This window comes from Mixophyes fleayi, chromosome 12, assembly GCF_038048845.1.
Source record: "Mixophyes fleayi isolate aMixFle1 chromosome 12, aMixFle1.hap1, whole genome shotgun sequence".
NCBI lineage: Eukaryota > Metazoa > Chordata > Amphibia > Anura > Limnodynastidae > Mixophyes > Mixophyes fleayi.
This window is the reverse complement of record NC_134413.1, coordinates 76,484,926-76,503,814: the sequence shown is the minus strand read 5'-3', so window position 1 is coordinate 76,503,814 and position 18,889 is coordinate 76,484,926. Positions and strand designations below refer to the sequence as shown.

At 40.9% G+C, this 18,889-nt stretch overlaps 1 protein-coding gene across 3 annotated transcripts; it reads left to right on the top strand.

The window, feature by feature from the left end:
• The first annotated feature begins 391 nt into the window (after positions 1-391).
• Positions 392-17,576, top strand: LOC142109106 (uncharacterized). 3 transcript variants are annotated; one of them, XM_075193149.1, is made up of 7 exons: positions 392-497; positions 1,647-1,718; positions 6,110-6,436; positions 9,233-9,445; positions 13,145-13,245; positions 15,711-15,840; positions 17,003-17,576. In XM_075193149.1, exons 2-7 carry the CDS (start codon positions 1,673-1,675, stop codon positions 17,038-17,040), a joined length of 855 nt encoding a protein of 284 aa, XP_075049250.1. In that variant the 5' UTR covers positions 392-497; positions 1,647-1,672; the 3' UTR covers positions 17,041-17,576. The 3 variants fall into 3 exon arrangements, with proteins under 3 accessions (XP_075049250.1, XP_075049251.1, XP_075049252.1); XM_075193150.1 differs by having other exon boundaries at positions 393-497; positions 13,145-13,230; XM_075193151.1 differs by lacking the exons at positions 392-497; positions 1,647-1,718; positions 6,110-6,436 and adding an exon at positions 8,376-8,427.
• Positions 17,577-18,889: the final 1,313 nt, after the last annotated feature.

The following is an 18,889-nucleotide window of genomic DNA, read 5'->3' as shown; positions in this document are numbered from 1 at the left end:
AGGATATAAGTAAAATAATGGGAACAATACAACAATATCTAAATGTTTGAGAGACATGATATGCGAAGTAAAGGAGAGTAATAGCCCATTGCAGTTAGTAATGCACTACTAGTCCCAGCAATCCAGGAGTGTCTATTAGGCTGTAAGTATTGTTACTGCTGCAGGTGGGTGCAGGATATCCATCATTACCAAGGTTTATTCAATCCTTACTCAGTTCTTTTTTTATGTATATAAAACAATCTATATATCTACCTTTTATGTATTAATTAACTCACCACCCCCCCCCCCCCCGCCCCCCGCCTTCGTCCAATGCAATAGAGGGGGGTGGGCACCTTGGTATTCTTATTATTGGTAGTCAGTAGCTTCAGCCACATTAAACATAACGCACTTCCTGGGCTGGCACCTGATACTTTCGTTTTTATCCTTTACCACCATTATGAAGCCAGCACTCATTAGTGGCAGCAGAGGGTCTTAGGTCTCCCCCCTTCCTCAGCCAGGTAAGTGGTTTTGTACATGTTGGACACTTTTCTCCCGTTCATTTCCAGCAGCGCTGTCATTCAGCGCAGCTGCCCTGTGCACACGTGTGTACACCAGGCGCAAGATAAGGGCGACTGCAGCGCAGAACAGCAGATCACACGCACAACAGGATAGGACGAACTATCAAAGACACTTTCCGAAACTTGGGGTTACTAGAAATACTCGCATTTTATTTTAGGTGTGTGTGTAAGTGGCTGCTATGGTTTGTCATTCCATATAAGTCAGTGTGGGTACTCCTACATAAAGGGGTCCCACCAGGGCCGTAACTAGGGCTGTGCGACAGGGGCGACCGCCCAGGGCGCAACGCGGAAGGGGGGCGCAATTTTGGAATATTTTAGGTTAATTTGGTCAAAATTGAGGGCTAGGGGGGCGGCATTTGTCTTTCTCGCCCAGGGCACTAGAATTCTAAGTTACGGCTCTGGGTCCCACCATAAATCCCACCGACTGGACAGTATATAGTCCTGATGTCAGACGCTGACCCTCCCTGCGTGCGTTTGTCCCCCTACATTGCTCTTAGCTCCAGCTCCATAGGTTTGGCTTCTACAGAGAGTCGTATCTGCAGCTTAAGTAGAGAGCTATTAGGTACACACTGTTATATTATACTTGGTTTATGTTATAACTTATAACGCCCATTCCCTTTTCTGTCCTTATAAATGTAAAGAGGCGCATCAGAGATATATGCACATAGTGTAATCTGTAGGGATATGGATTTATCATGCATGCTTGGAAAAAGCAGAGATTGTATCCTGCTCAAGCTGAACAACTTCATCTTCCATGGCTGGTGCTGATAGACCCCCAAAACAATCCAAAGTATAGGAAAAGTGATGCATTTTCTTTGATATTTCACATCAGGGGGTAAATGTATCAAGCTGAGAGTTTTTCGGCGAGTTTGAAAAGTGGAGATGTCGCTTATAGCAACCAATCAGATTCTAGCTATCATTTTGTAGAATGTACTAAATAAATGATAGCTAGAATCTGATTGGTTTTTCAAACCCGCAGAAAAACTCTCAGCTTGATACATTTACCCCCTGGTGTCTGACATTTCTTTCTGCTTCATGTAACAAATTATGTTTGTATAACTGTCCCTGTTTTTTTGTGTTATTTTACAGACAGCAGAGGCAGATGTTGGAAGAAAATGGCCATTTTTTTATGTTGGCCAATCATATTCTATCTTCAAAGCCGTGAGTTACTTGGTTGATCCAAAATCACTGTACAGTAATCTTATATGGGGAGAGGAGTCTGTCCACGTTGTCTTGGTCGAATCCCAATGGGGCATAGAAGCCCAATGGGAAAAATGTATCAAGCTGGAATTTGGCCAAATTGTCAGTTTTCTGCAATTATATCTGGCAATTTGCAATCTACAGATATATGAAAGGGCGCAGCGATGAGAAAAAAGCAGTTTTCAACAGCGCCACGTTACAAATCTCCGTCCTGGGGGTAAATGTATCAAGCTGAAAAACCAATCAGATTCTAGCTATCATTTATTTAGCACATTCTACAAAATGACAGCTAGAATCTGATTGGTTGCTATAGGCAACATCTCCACTTTTCAACCCGACCGGAAAACTCTCAGCTTGATACATTTACCCCCAGGGGGTTTAGCCATTATAAGAATACAAGTGGAAGTGGTTTTGCAAATCTCTGATAACCCACTTGAATACTCGCCAGATCAAAATAGCTGCTCCTGATAGGCAAAATCACCCGCCATTGACCTATGATGTCTATAAAAAAAGAGCCGACAATCTTTATTATACTGTGGTGTGTCAAGATAGAGATACTAGGTTAAAAAGGAGTAAATGTTATCCGGGACAAACCATGTCGCAATGCAAGGGGTGTAAAGTAGTTTATTATTTTGCATACAACTTAAAAACTGGCTGTTTTTTCATCTAGTACACAAATACTTGATAGCTTTATTTTACGCTGATATTAAAAGTTGATCTAGGACATGCCCTACCCCAACTATAAATCTGCCCTCGCATTTTAAATGTACCTCCCCCTCCAATGCAACATGGTTTTGCCCAGGTGCAAAGTTACTCCTTTTTTATGCTTTGCTCTTCTAAATGACTCTGAGTGTGCCTATATCAGTGGCGGATCATGGGGGGGGGGCGATCGGGGCATTCGCCCCCCTATCAGCAATAAGCTAGGTCCCAGCCGCCGATCAAAATGGGAGGGGCGGGGCTAAAAGTGGGCCAGCCAATCAGAGTGGTCCTAGCCGGCAATCACAACGGGAGGGGGCAGGGCCAATCGCGGGCGGAAGGCGGGGTTTAACGCGGGCCAGCCAATCAGAGCAAAGGAGGGGCGTGATTATGCAAAATCGCCCCCCCTAAACATAAAGTCTAGATCCGCCCCTGGCCTATATCCTGCAACAGTCGGCCCTCTCTGAAATGTTTCTGCATTGTCAAATGCCGGAAGGATGGCTACTATTAATAATGAAGCCCTTAAGCTGAATGCAGATAAACGCAGCTGCTTGTCACGAAGCAGGCACTGACATTACAGGGTTAACTTTTGGAAGGTTGCTGCTCCCGGATGTAGGGGGGTGGAGTGAAGAGGAGTGTTTATATATATATATATATATTACTGATGAGGCAGTCAAACTTCCTCTAGTCAGGATTTTCCTCCCACCCTCCCTTTTTCTGAAGCTAAGGTTAGGATAGATGAAGATATTGAAAAAGGTTGGGCAGGCAAGAGAGCTTTTACAATCAGCGGCTAATTCATACGGTGCTACCGCTGATTGGCCGCACGTCACTGCTCCTTTCGAAGCACCCTGGCTCTTGGTACCTCTGTGCGAGGACCCCGTGACCTGCACTGTGCGCGTATGTCTTGGGGAGCCCAGAGGGGAGTAGTCACGATGACGCCAGATTTGGCACCGGCCCATCGTAAAGGTCCTGGGACCAGTGGTTAGCGCCTGTGGGCCATACACTGTTCGGTTTCGCTATTAGTCGTTAGCTGATTGGATCGTTCTCGCCGCCACCCTTTTATAGGTTAATAATAAATAAATAAAAGAGTTAATAAATAAAAAGTTTACCTTTATTTGCCACTACAAAGTTGTTGGTGTCTTTATTTGTAGATAAGAATTGTAGAGTGTTAAGATTAACTTTATTAATGTATGGTGTAATGCTTAGGGAATCAACAGTGTGCAGTTTATACTATATATGTTAAATAATAATCATGCACTAGAAATAAAAATATATTTAAACATGTATTATATAGGAATTGTCTTCATTTGTATTGTTGACAAGATGTTTCAGTAAACGTTATGTAACAAAAATTATGCACGAATCCATCAGTGATTCCTATACTGTAAATTAAAATATATCGCTAACAAAAACTTAATTTCCAATTTTAAGTGATCCAGTCTGATCAACTATGTACCCTATATTGTGTTCCTCAATTAGTCTTAAATAGCAACGAAATGCAACAATTCATCAGTGATTATTTATGATGCACACATGTGGCACAACATTGCTCCCATAATATAATAATGCAATAATATTGCCCTGTTAATATAATGAAATAAAAAAAAAACACATTTCAATTTGTTTCCCCATAATGAAAAAATAATGATTGGTCCATAATTTATAAGTTAGTGGTGCCTCCTCTTATTTTCTCTATGGCAAAATAGCTCCAACAGCATGTTGCAAGCCCACCTCTCACAACCACCTCTTCTGTTTTAACTGTTTTGCTGGCTGTTTTCTCTGCGGCTTTTCCTTGACTTGTTTCTTCAGGCTGCTATTAACGATTTAGAAATTCTGCAGACTTTCTACAGTGTCATGTGACCACCACAGTCGCATGACACATGATGCATTGAGGAGAAGGGCTTTGGTCGCCCCTCTGATCTCTGTTTTTACTGTGACATCGCCCCCCCATCCTCTTTCTTCTCCTTTGCCATCACATGACATGCCGAGAGAGCTATGAGCCCGTGGCAGCCATACTTATTTTCACTCCAGAGAGATTTTGAAAAGGAGATAACGATTTGTACAAGGATAACTAAGAAAAATGACATACAAGCTTAAGCCATTTGAAATCTACCATTCATAAATCTGATGACTGAGGTGTGAATGGAAACAATCAGAGAGTTTATGATCTGTGCCCCTTGTGTAAGTTCTCAACCAACTGGCCTCAGTTATTGTCAATACTGGTATATCTCTGTAACTCAACTTAGCTGGTATGACCATAGGTATGTTACTGTGGTATGTGAATACCAATGTGTAAGACTGATTGGTACCATATTATATTATAAAATCTCTCTGGAGTGAAAATAAGTATGGCTGTCACAGGCTCACAGCTCTCAGCATGGATCTATCAACCCCATTTGACCATTGTACCCACAAGATTGAGTAATGCCTCTACCCCACTCCATATTGAGTGTACTTGTGCGCATATCACCTTCACCCATCAGCATTTTGTACCGTGGGAGAGCTTTACGATCACAAGTTTGTAATATTGACAGTCATGATGTCCACACATTCTTGTGACTCATTTAAGACATAAGTGAGGCTAAAACGTGCAGTGATTTAGGGGAAAAACTGAAAAGGTTTATTCTAGTGGTTGGCCCTAAAGTGGTGATAGGTTGGACTTTGATATGATGTTGCAACTCTTCTAGTCTGCGGAGATATCGCCCACTAGCAGAGAGTAGTCGTGTGGGTGGACCACTCTGGTGCAAAACCAAGGTGGTTTACAGTACTCTGCATAAATCACCTCTGTATTTTCTATTTTATTCTATTTGTTTGACAGTTTCACTTTAAAAATACAAAAAAATAAAGAAAAAATAATATACTCAATAACAATATACAAAGTCCTGTATGTTCCGAAAACATACTAAATTCACTTCGAAAAGCACAAGGTGGGCGCTCATTGACTAAATGAATATCCTCTTGTTGGTGTTAAGATTACCATATTTTGGAGTATGTAATACTCAACTATCATTATAAAGTGCTTATATATTTGAAACTATCTAATACAATACAAGTAGGACACCAGAAATTAAGTAACGTCAAATTTATTATTCAGGAACAATATATTACTAAAATGTTTTTCGGGGGGCAAATAATGATTAGCAACTAATACCATATAATTACAATTTTCTAGTTATAAACAATGCTACTCACAAATATTTTACACTTAATTTAAATCTCCTCATCCCTCTCTCTGTTTCTCTGCTTCCTTGAGTCACAGTCTCTACATTCTCATCATTTTTCCTGTCACACAAAGCACAGAACTTTCCAGCAGCCTCACAGACTGCACTTTTCTGGGTCTTAAAGTCTCTCCAGTATCATGCTGTGAGACAGTCCTGTGTCACTGGGTTCTAGTGCCCAACAGTTTCTGGGTATCACATACATGATAGATGGAAGTACTCTGTGAAGATGTGTATTCTAGTCTCAGATATTCACTAAATGTTCTAGGCTGCACAGAACTGAGTGTGGCTGTTATTACAATATATATGTTCTCTAGAATGTCTGGGTTTTCACTGTGCATGTATTTAAATATATTATGATGCTGATTATGCACAGTATCTAGCACTTAATGTATTACATGTTATTTTGCTCCAGTAATAAAATGCTTCCATTGATAGATATGTTATCCGAAACATCCACTGAAGAGATCACACATGTATCTGCTACAGAGGGAGAAGATGTGACTCTACGTTTTCCAGAAAGAGGAAAGAAACAAATTATAAACGTCTCGTGGGTCAAATCTCCTGACACCCATATTGCTACAACAACGCCAGATGGAAATGTTGATATACGAGAATCTCATTATAAAGGACGACTGCGCGGCTCTAACGATGCTTCATTAACCATAATTAATGTAACATTGGAGGACCAAGGACTGTATAGAGCGAGTATATTACGATCAGATAGCGATGCCTATGGTCAATTGTATAATCTCAGCATTTTAGGTGAGTTATAATTGACAGTAAACATTGTAACCGCAAACACCATAAATACTGGTATTATGTTCCAAAACATTTGATTATAAATTCATTGATGACCATATAAATATGTAACTTTGGCTGTGGTGGGTTATAAGGCAGAAGATTTACATGTCCTGAACGCAGGTAACTGATCAGAGGAAAAATAACCCTCATTTGCCTTCTAAAGACCCCTGGATGTTACTGTAGATTGTCATCGGAAAACCCAGCACCAAAAGAGCACTGACTTCTCTAGACTCAATTAATAAGAATTACTCATTGCAATTATCGCAGGTAATGTAATTAGAAATGTCCCACTAAAAGCCATTTGGGACTTCTTTTCCCACCTTCAATTGAAGCCACAAAGCTGGATAAAATAAAAAATAAAACGTTACACATCAGCATATATACTAGAACAAATGTTTTAAAAGTTGCAGCTTCACAATCGCCAGCAATTAGACACAAATTATCTTTATTAGACTGATTGTTACACTCATTGAGACCCTCTTACCCAGCTTTGGGGTTGTGTCACACGAGAACATTCCATTCCGCAGCAAATAACTAAGGAAAGAGACTTTTCAGTATTGCAAAGCTCTACATATTGTCTAAACAGTTTTTCAGTAGCTGTTTAAATAGTCGCGTGACAAGTGCAGGAGAAATAAAACTACTACAAATTACTACTATTTTTGCTTGAGTTGTTTCTCTGCTGGCCCTAAATAATGTGTGCGGTTGTCAAAGTAGGAAATATGCTTCATACATTTCAGTAGAAAATCAACTTTAAAACAATGCTATATTTTTCCTTGAAGAAATGCGCCTCCTTGCGACACCATCCTCCAGCTCGGTGATCTACGTGATAGGAGAATTTTCTAAGACTTAACAGGGAGGAGACACGGTCTGAGGAACGCTGGGTATGACCGGATGGGCTTACTTCGCCAACCGGTCTGTAGGGGGGCAAAGAAGGATGAAGGAATGTTCTTCCCACACAGTTTATCTGGGTTTCCTTCTCACCGTCAGTAACCGACTGTTACTGACCACTCCTGGTGTCACCCTTCCACCAGACACTCGCTGACTGCAAATGCCAACTGCGTAATAGTTTTAGGAGAATTCGGCTGCCCCCACTGGACAGGGGAAGCTGGTATAGCTGCTGTATTAACTCTTTGCTGTGGGCTGGCTGATAGTTCCTGACCGCTTACTATGGATCAGGACTGCCGAGTAGCAGGCAGAGCATTGGACACAGAGACACTGGGTTCCACAAACAGCCGGGGATCGGATTAGAGTGTAAGCTCTTATCTGTTTGTCACAGTATAAAGCAGGCAATAGTCACAGGCAGAATCTTTAAGCAGTGATGTTTATTTGCTCAAGTGTCCTGACAAGGACCGTTACACACTAGTTTGTGGTACTAGTGATCATCCAGGCGTTCAGATAGAATGATACATTACATGGTCTCTGACACACATGCTGGCAGGGGGTAAACCAGCCCCTTTTCCAACCAGGCACAGAAACATCTGATATATTACATCAGATATTTACCATCCAGATGTAATGAATTTTTGGTTGCATTATTTATGTAGTTCGTCTATCTTTTTAACAAGACAGGATGATAGGTAACGACCTCCTGCTAAGCATTCTGGCTAAAACGTGTTTGTCACTTCTGAGTTAAAAAGACCTACTTAGCATTTCCTGCCTTCAACAAAACAGATTTCCTCTAGCCTGTCACAATACATTAGAAATCAATTTCCTATAGAGAAATACAACATCCTATACAGAAATACAACACAATATAAAAACATTTGCAATGATATACAGCGGTGCACTGCACCCCTAATTAAAACAAATAGCTACAATAAGTTATTTCAACATGATCCAGCCACACTGGATTTCACTGAATTATACTAATAGATTTAATTTTGTCATATAGGCGTCTGTGGAATTATCTGCTATGATCTCCCTGGTGAGGATTTGCCACATAGGAATCCAAGGTGTATATGATAATTTATATGCCTCAATTGTGTGTGTTGAATATCTTATTGACACATTTAATATATTACTGTTTCCATCTGCTGGGTTACACTGATATAGGAAAAGTAACTGTGGAGTTGTTAGAAGTATAAGTGTCTGTACTCAGGCCCGGTCCACTGCCTACCAACAATAATTCCCTATGTAATGTATTTAGTTATTCACCCCCACACTAATTTTCACTTCTCTCCGCTAGTGACTCCTGGGTTTAGAGCAAACACTGACTTATCGTCTATATTGTCACGCCCGTATGGTCCGTGAATGTAAAGTCTATTAGTACATTATCCACGTCATGGTGCATTAAATTTGGAAAAGGTTTAGAATATATTACAGATTTATCATAATTAATTACTTGTTTATGAATAATATCTATAGAACTTTCTTCTGTTATTGGAATGTTTTGTTACTAAAATTCTTTCCCTTAATGCCTATTACCATAACCCCCCCCCCCCCTCCCCCCATTCCCACCCATACATCATGAAAAACCTGCTTTATTAGCACCAGATGATCACTTTGGCTAAACCACAAAGGGCCTATTGCCAGCAGTCACCTTATGGGACTGGGTAGAGATTAGGATTTTTCCTCTACATTGCTCCACATTGATTAAACTGCTCTGACCATGAATATAAATGTAGTGAATTGTGTTCAAAATCTCCCATCGATTTCAGCTCTCGTGGGAAGAGTACATGATCCTCAACCTGGCAAGTGATTGAAGGAATTTGCTATGAACCTTTAATTAACACGCTCTGTATCCTTTGTTCTACGCAGCCAAGCTCCCAGATAATAATGTGACTCGCCATGAAGCCTCCATTCCGGATCCCTGCAGTGTGTCCTGTAGGATAAATGGATCAGATGTGATTCTCAACTGTAATAAAACGAGCAGCCGTGATATAACTGAGCTGTATGACCCAGAGATCTGCTTCTGTGTTACACGGAACCCAGACTGCAGCAGATGTGTCCTGGAGGAATCCTGCAGAGAAGGTAATAGAGATATTCTGAGGATAGGATACATACCTGAACATCGAGGCTAAATGAATATGCTCCTTACAGTGGAACTAAAGTAAAGGTCTGTATAAAATGTGTCTCTCTTGAAATCTTTTCTCTTATATTCTAGTTCACTATATTAAAATGAGTTCACTGAGAGAATCACAGACTCAGTCAAACACTGTGATATCAATGTAACAATCAATACAGCACAAACCTCAAAATTCTTGACAATTCCGCTCCCGATTCCTAGGGACAATGTCTGATTTTTAAGCTCAGTTTATAGTATTGTTTGTTACCTCCACTACTGGTGTTGTTATATGCAGCTCTCAGTATCAGCCCTTACCCTGTATTGTATAAATGTGTCCCTTTATCACCCAATAAAATGTAAAACATTTTAATTGACTCCCTAATAATTTCCTGCATTCTTCTTCTTATCCAGTCTCCCATTTACCTACCCACCACCCCCACTGTGAGGCTGCTTCCAGACTTACCTCTCCCCTGCCAATCTCCGTGTTTCTCCTCTATATAACTCTCTGCTCTTATTCCCTGTCCTCCTAGAATAACATAACGTGATTAAGATTTCTTCCCAGAGCTCTTTCCAACACTGCCCAACCTTATATCTATTCCCTTGTTTCTAAATATTTCACAAGGCGACCCATGCATGACCCACCCAGATATCTTCATCTGTTCTTTAGATTGGTGACCTCATCACACTCATCTCTACAAGACTTTTCCCAGGCAGCACCTCACCTATACAATTACCTCATCATATCGCACCCTTTCCCACCGTCCAAATATTCATATGTTTTCTCTACTACTGATTATACTGTTATATAGACCTGCTCCCTACTACAGACAGATCTATCCACATACTTCCCACCATTGATAGGTATGTCCCCCATACTCCCCACCACAGACAGGTATGTTCCCCTACCACTGATGGGTATGTTGGCCTAGTACCCACCAGAGGTGGGAATGTTCATCTAGTCCTCACTGCAGTTGGGCATGTTTGCCTAGTCCCCATCGCAGGTGGATATATCCACTAGTCCTTACCACAGGCCCGTATATCTGCCGAGTCCTTGCCACAGGCCCGTATGTCTGCCGAGTCCTTGCCACAGGCCCGTATGTCTGCCGAGTCCTTGCCACAGGCCCGTATGTCTGCCGAGTCCTTACCACAGGCCCGTATGTCTACCGAGTCCTTACCACAGGCCCGTATGTCTGCCGTGTCCTTGCCACAGGACCGTATGTCTGCCGAGTCCTTGCCACAGGCCCGTATGTCTGCCGAGTCCTTACCACGGGCCCGTATGTCTGCCGAGTCCTTGCCACGGGCCCGTATGTCTGCCGAGTCCTTGCCACGGGACCGTATGTCTGCCGAGTCCTTGACACAGGCCTGTATGTCTGCCGAGTCCTTGCCACAGGCCCGTATGTCTGCCGAGTCCTTACCACAGGCCCGTATGTCTGCCGAGTCCTTGCCACAGGCCCGTATGTCTACCGAGTCCTTACCACAGGCCCGTATGTCTGCCATGTCCTTGCCACAGGCCCGTATGTCTGCCGAGTCCTTGCCACAGGCCCGTATGTCTGCCGAGTCCTTGCCACAGGCCAGTATGTCTGCTGAGTCCTTGCCACAGGCCCGTATGTCTACCGAGTCCTTACCACAGGCCCGTATATGTCTGCCGAGTCCTTACCACAGGCCCGTATATGTCTGCCGAGTCCTTACCACAGGCCCGTATGTCTACCGAGTCCTTACCACAGGCCCGTATGTCTGCCGTGTCCTTGCCACAGGCCCGTAGGTTCACTTAGTCCCTAGTTCTTACCACTGTTATTGTAATCTTTTTGTCATCTAATACCAGGTATTAATTTGTAAACTAGGCAAGTATGATTCTCATTAAGCCACAACAATACATATTAGCCTATAAGCTGGAGGGAATAATAATAAGAACTGAGTCTAATGTGCACAAGATGAATTGTACTGTGCAGACATTCTGTATCTATAATACAGGGACAAACATGTAAAACCTCTCCCGGATATTAGGGACAGTCGGTAACTATGTTTATTATGCAGTCACATGTACACGTCTTAGTTTCTGTACAATTCAGGACATGCTGCCTTAATTATCTATATACATAAGTGGTTCTTAATGGCTTGATATTCTGATGTGGGAATATTTCATCATCATCATCAACATTTATTTATATAGCGCCAGCAGATTCCGTAGCACTTTACAATTGGGAACAAACATTAATAAGACAATACTGGGTGATACATATAGACAGAGAGGTAAGAGAACCCTGCTCGCAAGCTTACAATCTATGGGACAATGGGAGTTTGAAACACAAAGGCATGTGCTTCATCATATTGTACATTGGACCAGCTAGAATGCAAAGGTAAAAGTATTGAGTGGGCTCTGTGTGTACCAATGTTGGTCAGAGGGTTGTTGTCTTGTGTTAGCTGTGTAGAGGGTGGTAATAGGGGAGATTAAGATGGTGGTAGAGGAATATTATAAGCTTGTATGAAGAGGTGGGTTTTCAGAGAACGCTTGAAGGTTTGAAGACTAGAGGAAAGTCTTACTGTGCGAGGGAGGGAATTCCACAAAGTGGGTGCAGCCCGAAAAAAGTCATGTAACCGAGAATGGGAGGATGTGATGAGAGTGGAGGAGAGACGTAGATCTTGTGCAGAACGGAGGTGTCGAGTAGGGAGATATTTCGAGACAAGTGAGGAAATGTATGTTGGTGCAATTTTGTTGACGGCCTTGCATGTTAGAAGAATTTTATATTGGATTCGTTGAAATACAGGCAACAAATGTAGAGACTGACAGAGTGGCTCAGCAGAGGAAGAACTGTTTGCAAGGAAAATCAGTCTAGCCGCTGCGTGCAAAATAGATTGTAGGGGTTCAATTCTGCCTTTGGGAAGACCAGTAAGGAGGGAATTGCAATAAGCAATGCGGGAGATGATGAGTGCATGAATTAAGGTTTTTGCGGTGTTTTGTGTGAGATATGTGCGTATTCTGGAAATGTTCTTTAGATGTATGTAACATGATTTAGATATGGAGTTGATGTGGGGAATAAATGACAGTTGTGAATCAAGGATTACACCTAGGCAACGAGCTTGCGGGGTGGGATTTATGGTCATGTTATCGACAGAAATAGAAATGTCAGGCAGGAAGTTTCTGTTTTTGGGTGGGAATATTATTAATTCAGTTTTTGAAAGATTGAGTTTGAGTTGGCGAGAAGACATCCAAGATGAAATGGCAGAAAGACAGTCAGTAACGCGAGACAACACAGATGGTGAAAGATCAGGAGAGGATAGATAGAGTTGTGTATCACCTGCATAGAGATGATACTGAAATCCAAAGGAGCTTATTAGTTTTCCAAGAGAAGTGGTGTAGATAGAGAACAGCAGAGGACCTAGGACTGAGCCTTGTGGTACTCCAACTGATAAAGGAAGCGGAGCAGAGGTGGACCCAGAGAAATTTTAATAATTGTCACTCGTGTGTGCTGTAGTAAATCTTTTGCACTTGGACAAATGTTTGGATGGATTTTGTGCTATTTTCTACAATACATTTACGTAACAGTTTAGAGCTGAGTGTTTAATAGAATCAGGTTCTGATGCTTCTCCAGTGATTATCCTAGACCTTTAATGTGGAAACTGTGTTCCCTCTTTCATCGTTGTTAACAAATGATATGTTATTTCAGGTGGCAGCTTGTTACGTTCAGTGTTCATCATGTTGGCCGTGGTGACCGCTGTGTTCCTGACGGTGACGATGGCGTTGACAGCAGTGGTGCTGATCGTTCTAGTATGTATTGTTTTATGTTACATTTTGTATTGTTTTGTTTTTTTTTTCATTTTTATTTCAATGTCCATGTTTTTCTTCTACTGGTGAGCAGGAGCTAAATATTCCCATAGCAAGCAAGTATTATACCAATATATATTATAGACAAATTCATAATATGTTTATAAACATGGAACATCCTATATGAGGTGTACATTGTGCACCAGTGCTCCTGAATGGGCCCCCCAGCGCACGACAAGCGGTAACTCCAACTTGCAGGTTGCACAGCAATGAAAAGAAATTGGGGCAAAGTGCAAAAGTCTAAATGTCGCATCAAAAGCCCAACCTCATTAAAACCACCAAAACTTTGGTGGACACTAGGACGGTGTTTATTACATATGGCGAGATCACATTTCACCATGGGTCTGCGCTAAGGGTTTATGTGGAAGATGAGTCCCAGTTCTCTGTACCAATGAAGGGGTTAAAATCTTATGGGATTTAGTGACCACATGTTGCAGAGTGTTCTAAATCAATGTAATATTACAGGAAATATTTACAGAGCACCTTGTGGGTCCTGCAGGCAGGGGGAAGGGGGATTAGGGCATATACATCGTTAATACGTTTTTCTAAACGTCAGTATTTCCACATTTTTGTGGGATAACTAATGTTTTTCAGGTACAATTCTACTGGCGGCACTGAACACCCCTTATCATCACCATTTATTTATATAGCGCCACTAATTCAGCAGCGCTGTATAGAGAACTCATTCACATCAGTCCCTGCCCCATTGGAGCTTACAGTCTAAATTCCCTAACACACACACAGATAGATACACAGATTAGGGTCAATTTGTTAATAGCCAATTAACGTACCAGTATGTTTTTGGAATGTGGGAGGAAACCGTAGCATCCAGAGAAAACCCAATTAAACACGGGGAGAACATACAAACTCCTCACAAATAAGGCCATGGTCGGGAATTGAACTCATGACCCCAGTGCTGTAAGGCAGAAGTGCTAACCACTTAGCCACCGTGCTGCCATATACCCCTCCTGGCTAAACACTAGAATACGGCCAGAGAATAACGGTGGTCGATGGTGAAGATTCTCTCCCATAGTACAGCGAGTCAGGTCATCAGGGCAGTCGCTGGAACTCTTCTGCTATCAATCTGCCAATCAGAAGCGGCTAGCTCGTACGCCCTCCCTATACTTGACCTAGGCTCGCCTGTCCGCCTCTCTAGGCGTAAAGAGAAACGTGTATGATGCAACACAATCTGCATACAGACCTATCAAATACCGTTTGAGAAAGGGAGCATACAGCAGAAAATAAAAAAGTTAAAGAATGAGAATTAAAAAAAAAATGCTTAAAATACTGATAAATGTAGAGATTTTTTGTAACAATATTTTATTACCGTTTTATTTAGTTATATCCAAAATTATTCACGTTAATAAAAGGACCCAACTCTATCTTTACATAAAAATAATTGGTACAGTCAGTAATGGGGAGAAGCTTTGGATTAGTGTTATGGGTGATAAACACGGGCTATGTTTTTAGAGAGATATCGCTACATCTCTCTGCTGTTCTGGGAGGTGATCCTTTAGTTTCCTTCTTGTGTGACCGTCATATTGTTGGCAGCAACAGCTTTCCACTGTATAACTTGTTTACTAATGTTTATTAAGAAAAGTGTAAATTTGTTTATTCCGAATAACCCCCAGGATATGGAGTATATTTCAGTTAGTGATAGATAGGTCTCACTTCCACAGGGTAAAGGAAGAGGATATCACTCTGTCAGTCTCTACATTGGCTGCCTGTTTCTCAAAGAATCCAATATAAAATTCATCTACTAACCTACAAGGCCATCAGCAAAATTGCACTGACATACATCTCCTACTGGTCTCAAAATATCTCCCAACTCCACACCTCTGTTCTACACAAGATCTACGTCTCTCATCCACTCTCATCACATCATCCCCTTCTCGGTTACAGGACTTTTTTCGGGCTGCACCCATTTTGTGGAATTCCCTCCCTCACACAGTAAGACTTTCCTCTGGTCTACAAACCTTCAAGCCTTCTCTGAAAACCCACCTCTTCAGACAAGCTTATAATATTCCTCTACCACCCTCTTAACCTCACTAGGTTACCCTATTACCACCCTCTACACAGCTAACACAAGACAACAACCCTCTGACCAACATAGTTGTGTGACTGCGCATACAGCCTACTAAATACTTTGCATCCTAGCTGGACAAATATTCAATATGATGTAGCAATTACCCTTGTGTATCAAACCATTGTCCCATAGATTGTAAGCTTGGGAGCAGGGCCCTCTTACCTCTCTGTCTGTATGTATCACCCATTATTGTGTTATTACTGTTTGTTCCCAATTGTAAAACGCTACGGAATCAGTTGGCGCTATTTAAAATAAATATATGTACTCTTACAAGTACATTCATAAAGCCAGTATATTTAATATGTCATTCATCTTGCTTTAGAAACAATATACTTGCCTTGGAATTGGCCCCCTCGCACAGGCAGGTTCAGCAGAGCTCAGCCAAGCACGAAGAATTCGTTACTCTGAGCTCTTACAGACATCAGGGGACCAGGAGGATCTGGAGGGAGCAGGTAAGTGACAACTTTTTCAAATGTAAAACAAGTGTAAAGAAAACTTAACTTGTTTGTTTAAAGGGAAACTCCCTTGTTCCTTCTTTAAAACCCCACAAATAGGACCTGAGTCATGAAGGAAAGTAAGGCAAAAAAAAAGGACTACATTTTCTCCGGTACAAACCATGTTACAATGCCAGGGGTGCAAATTAGTTTATTATTTTGCACATAAGTTAAATGCTGGCTGTGTTTTCATCTAGCACACAAATGCTTGATAACTTCAGTGTAACACTTAAATTTAAAGGTGATCTAGGACATGCCCTCACCCAACTATAAATCTGCCCCCACACTTTAAATTTACCTTCCCCTCCATTGGAGCATGGTTTTGCCTAGGTGCAAAGTTACTCCTTATTTTTGCTTTTCTCTCCTTAATGACTCAGGCCCAATGTGTGTGTGTATGTATATATATATATATATATATATTAATATAATCATTGCCTACTGTATATAAACTAATTTTCTACAGTTGCTCCTAATTGCAAACACATGTTGTAGCATGCATACTTGCAGTCATCACTATCAGTTGGCAATTGAACCTGCCCTGTAGATGGTGCAAGTGATGCTGCTAACAATCACGTACCTGAGAGATGCCCAGAGCTTGACTCGGCCATGTGTGTGCGCTCAGCCTTGGCACAACCTTATTGCGTATTGCAAACGTTAGTCCTCCCCTTCCCGCCCCCCATTTCGTCCTTCAAATTGTAGGTCGTCAGAAGTGTCATTTACGCGCGAACGTGAATTGCGTTCTTTGGCGCAAGTCTCGGCTTGACGCATGCGCAGAGCAAAAAGGCGCAGAATACGCCGCGTATATATGTACTTACGTTCCTTAATGAGTCCAGCCCTCAGTGTATCAGCCCATCAGGGATTATTTTGGTAGTATTGCATTTGCAGCAACCAATCAGCAATTTGCTTTTATCAAGACGAGCGTCTGGTTATTATAATTTTAGGGCAAATTTTGGATCTAACTGCAATTCTATTAAATAAGCTCTGTCTTTGTGTACTTATGTTCTCAATTATGTACAAGCTAGAGACTGGATCACGGTATCTGCTACTATTCTAAAGATAATGCTATATTTACACATTTTAATTTTATTTTTTTTATTACATTTATTTTTATCTCTTTTAGAACAAGACCTTCTTTCCCACACCGATGCCATGAATTGACTGGACATTCGTTAAATGAGATATCCACTCTTTTAATATTGAATTTTGATAAGTCTACAAACACTAACTAAACTGCTGTCTTTTATATGGTTAAAAAATAACATTTAAAATTGCTAAAATTTAAATCATATTTTACAGTGTGAAGTGTTAATTGTGTTGCATAGGCCTGCAACATTGTAGCAACAAAGTTAAAAATAACAGTATTTTTGGTTGTCTGCCAAACTATATTATGATAGGAAGGACCAGGGTTGGAGAGCTCAAACTACTATATGTTTTATAAAGAGACCGGAGTGCAGCTCTCATATGTACTAAATAGCCCTACTTCTCCCCAAACTTGCCCCCAACATATAATTAATAAATCTCAAACCACACCAGCATTAAATAAATAGTCCCATACCCACCTTAAAATATTAGGCACAACCATGACCCCAGTAGTAAATTAATATCTCCCACCCACTATGAAATGATTAGCTCCCACCTATGTTACATTACAATCCCACCCTCCCCCCACACTTAACGTCTTTCATCCGGTGCTATACATATCAGAGGCAGACTTATAAACTCTTGTACAGTTTGTGTCACAAGATCTGCGTCATCCAGGGATAGATTCTCTGTAGGAAGTTCCCTCTTATTGATTATAAGCTATATATCTTTTATGGATACTGCCTCTGGATGTGGGTGATGTTTTTCCCTTACACAGCTAAATTGTTATCTGTGCATATCATCATCATCAACATTTATTTATATGGTACCGCAGCGCTGTACAGAGAACTCATTCACATCAGTCCCTGCCCTATTGGAGCTTACATGTCTAAATTCCCTAACACACCCACACACAGACAGAGAGAGAGACTAGGATCAATTTTGATAGTAGACAATTAACCTACTAGTATGTTTTTGGAGTGTGGGAGGAAACCCACGCAAACACGGGGAGAACATACAAACTCCACACAGGTAAGGCCATAGTCGGGAATTGAACTCATGATCCCAGTGCTGTGAGGCAGAAGTGCTAACCACTTAGCCAGCGTGCTGCCTCAGGATGTGGGTGATGTTTTTCCCTTACACGGCTAAATTGTTATCTGTGCATATGTATTTTTAATTACTTTTATGGATGATTATGTATGAAATATGGGATACACTGGGATTTTAACACATTTATATTATTTCATTTATGTCTAATGTAATAGACTTTTTGCATATATATTTTTATGTCTCATGGGTTATATCATTTATAATGATATCTGTTATAGTTTATTAATCTGATTTTCTATGGACACTATTTGTTTATCTTTTATATATGAATCTTTTATAGCTCATTCCTATACATATGTGTCTTTATGTAAAGCATTAGTAGAAAGCAATTGTTACACTTTAAACACTTGTGCACTTTTCTTTATCATTTCTAGTTAAATTGAAAAAAAATTATTAATATTTCCTATTTCTACACTCCAGAAATGTATCCAATATTAGTATATCTTAGAAAATAAGCCTTAACCTGCGTCACCAGGTCAGATTATCTGAAAGATCTCACAACAATATGTGTGGGGGAAATTCAATTCTAAAAAAATCTGGGAGAGGTGTCTCTGGGACGGCCGGCAGACACCTCGCGTGGATTTGGTTTCACAGAAATATCCCTCATTTTTACTCGGGCCCCATAGAGATGCAAGCAAAAATTTGCAGATATTTTTGCCGTATAAACTGTAAAAATGTGTGTTATTACCACTCATTGCTGCAGATTGATTTACTGCCTGTTTTCCAAGCACATCTTTTTTTTATTTATTTTTTTTTAAAGTCTTTATTTATTAAAGTTTGTCACAAGCAGTAATTACAATCAACAAAGATAAAAGGT

Bases quoted from the DNA above. Each gene is read 5' to 3' on its own strand.
- LOC142109106 (XM_075193149.1), top strand. From the start codon at position 1,673: ATGGCCATTTTTTTATGTTGGCCAATCATATTCTATCTTCAAAGCC. The intron at 6,437-9,232 runs GTGAGTTATAAT...TGTTCTACGCAG, and splicing joins GTATAATCTCAGCATTTTAG to CCAAGCTCCCAGATAATAAT. The intron at 9,446-13,144 runs GTAATAGAGATA...ATGTTATTTCAG, and splicing joins GGAGGAATCCTGCAGAGAAG to GTGGCAGCTTGTTACGTTCA.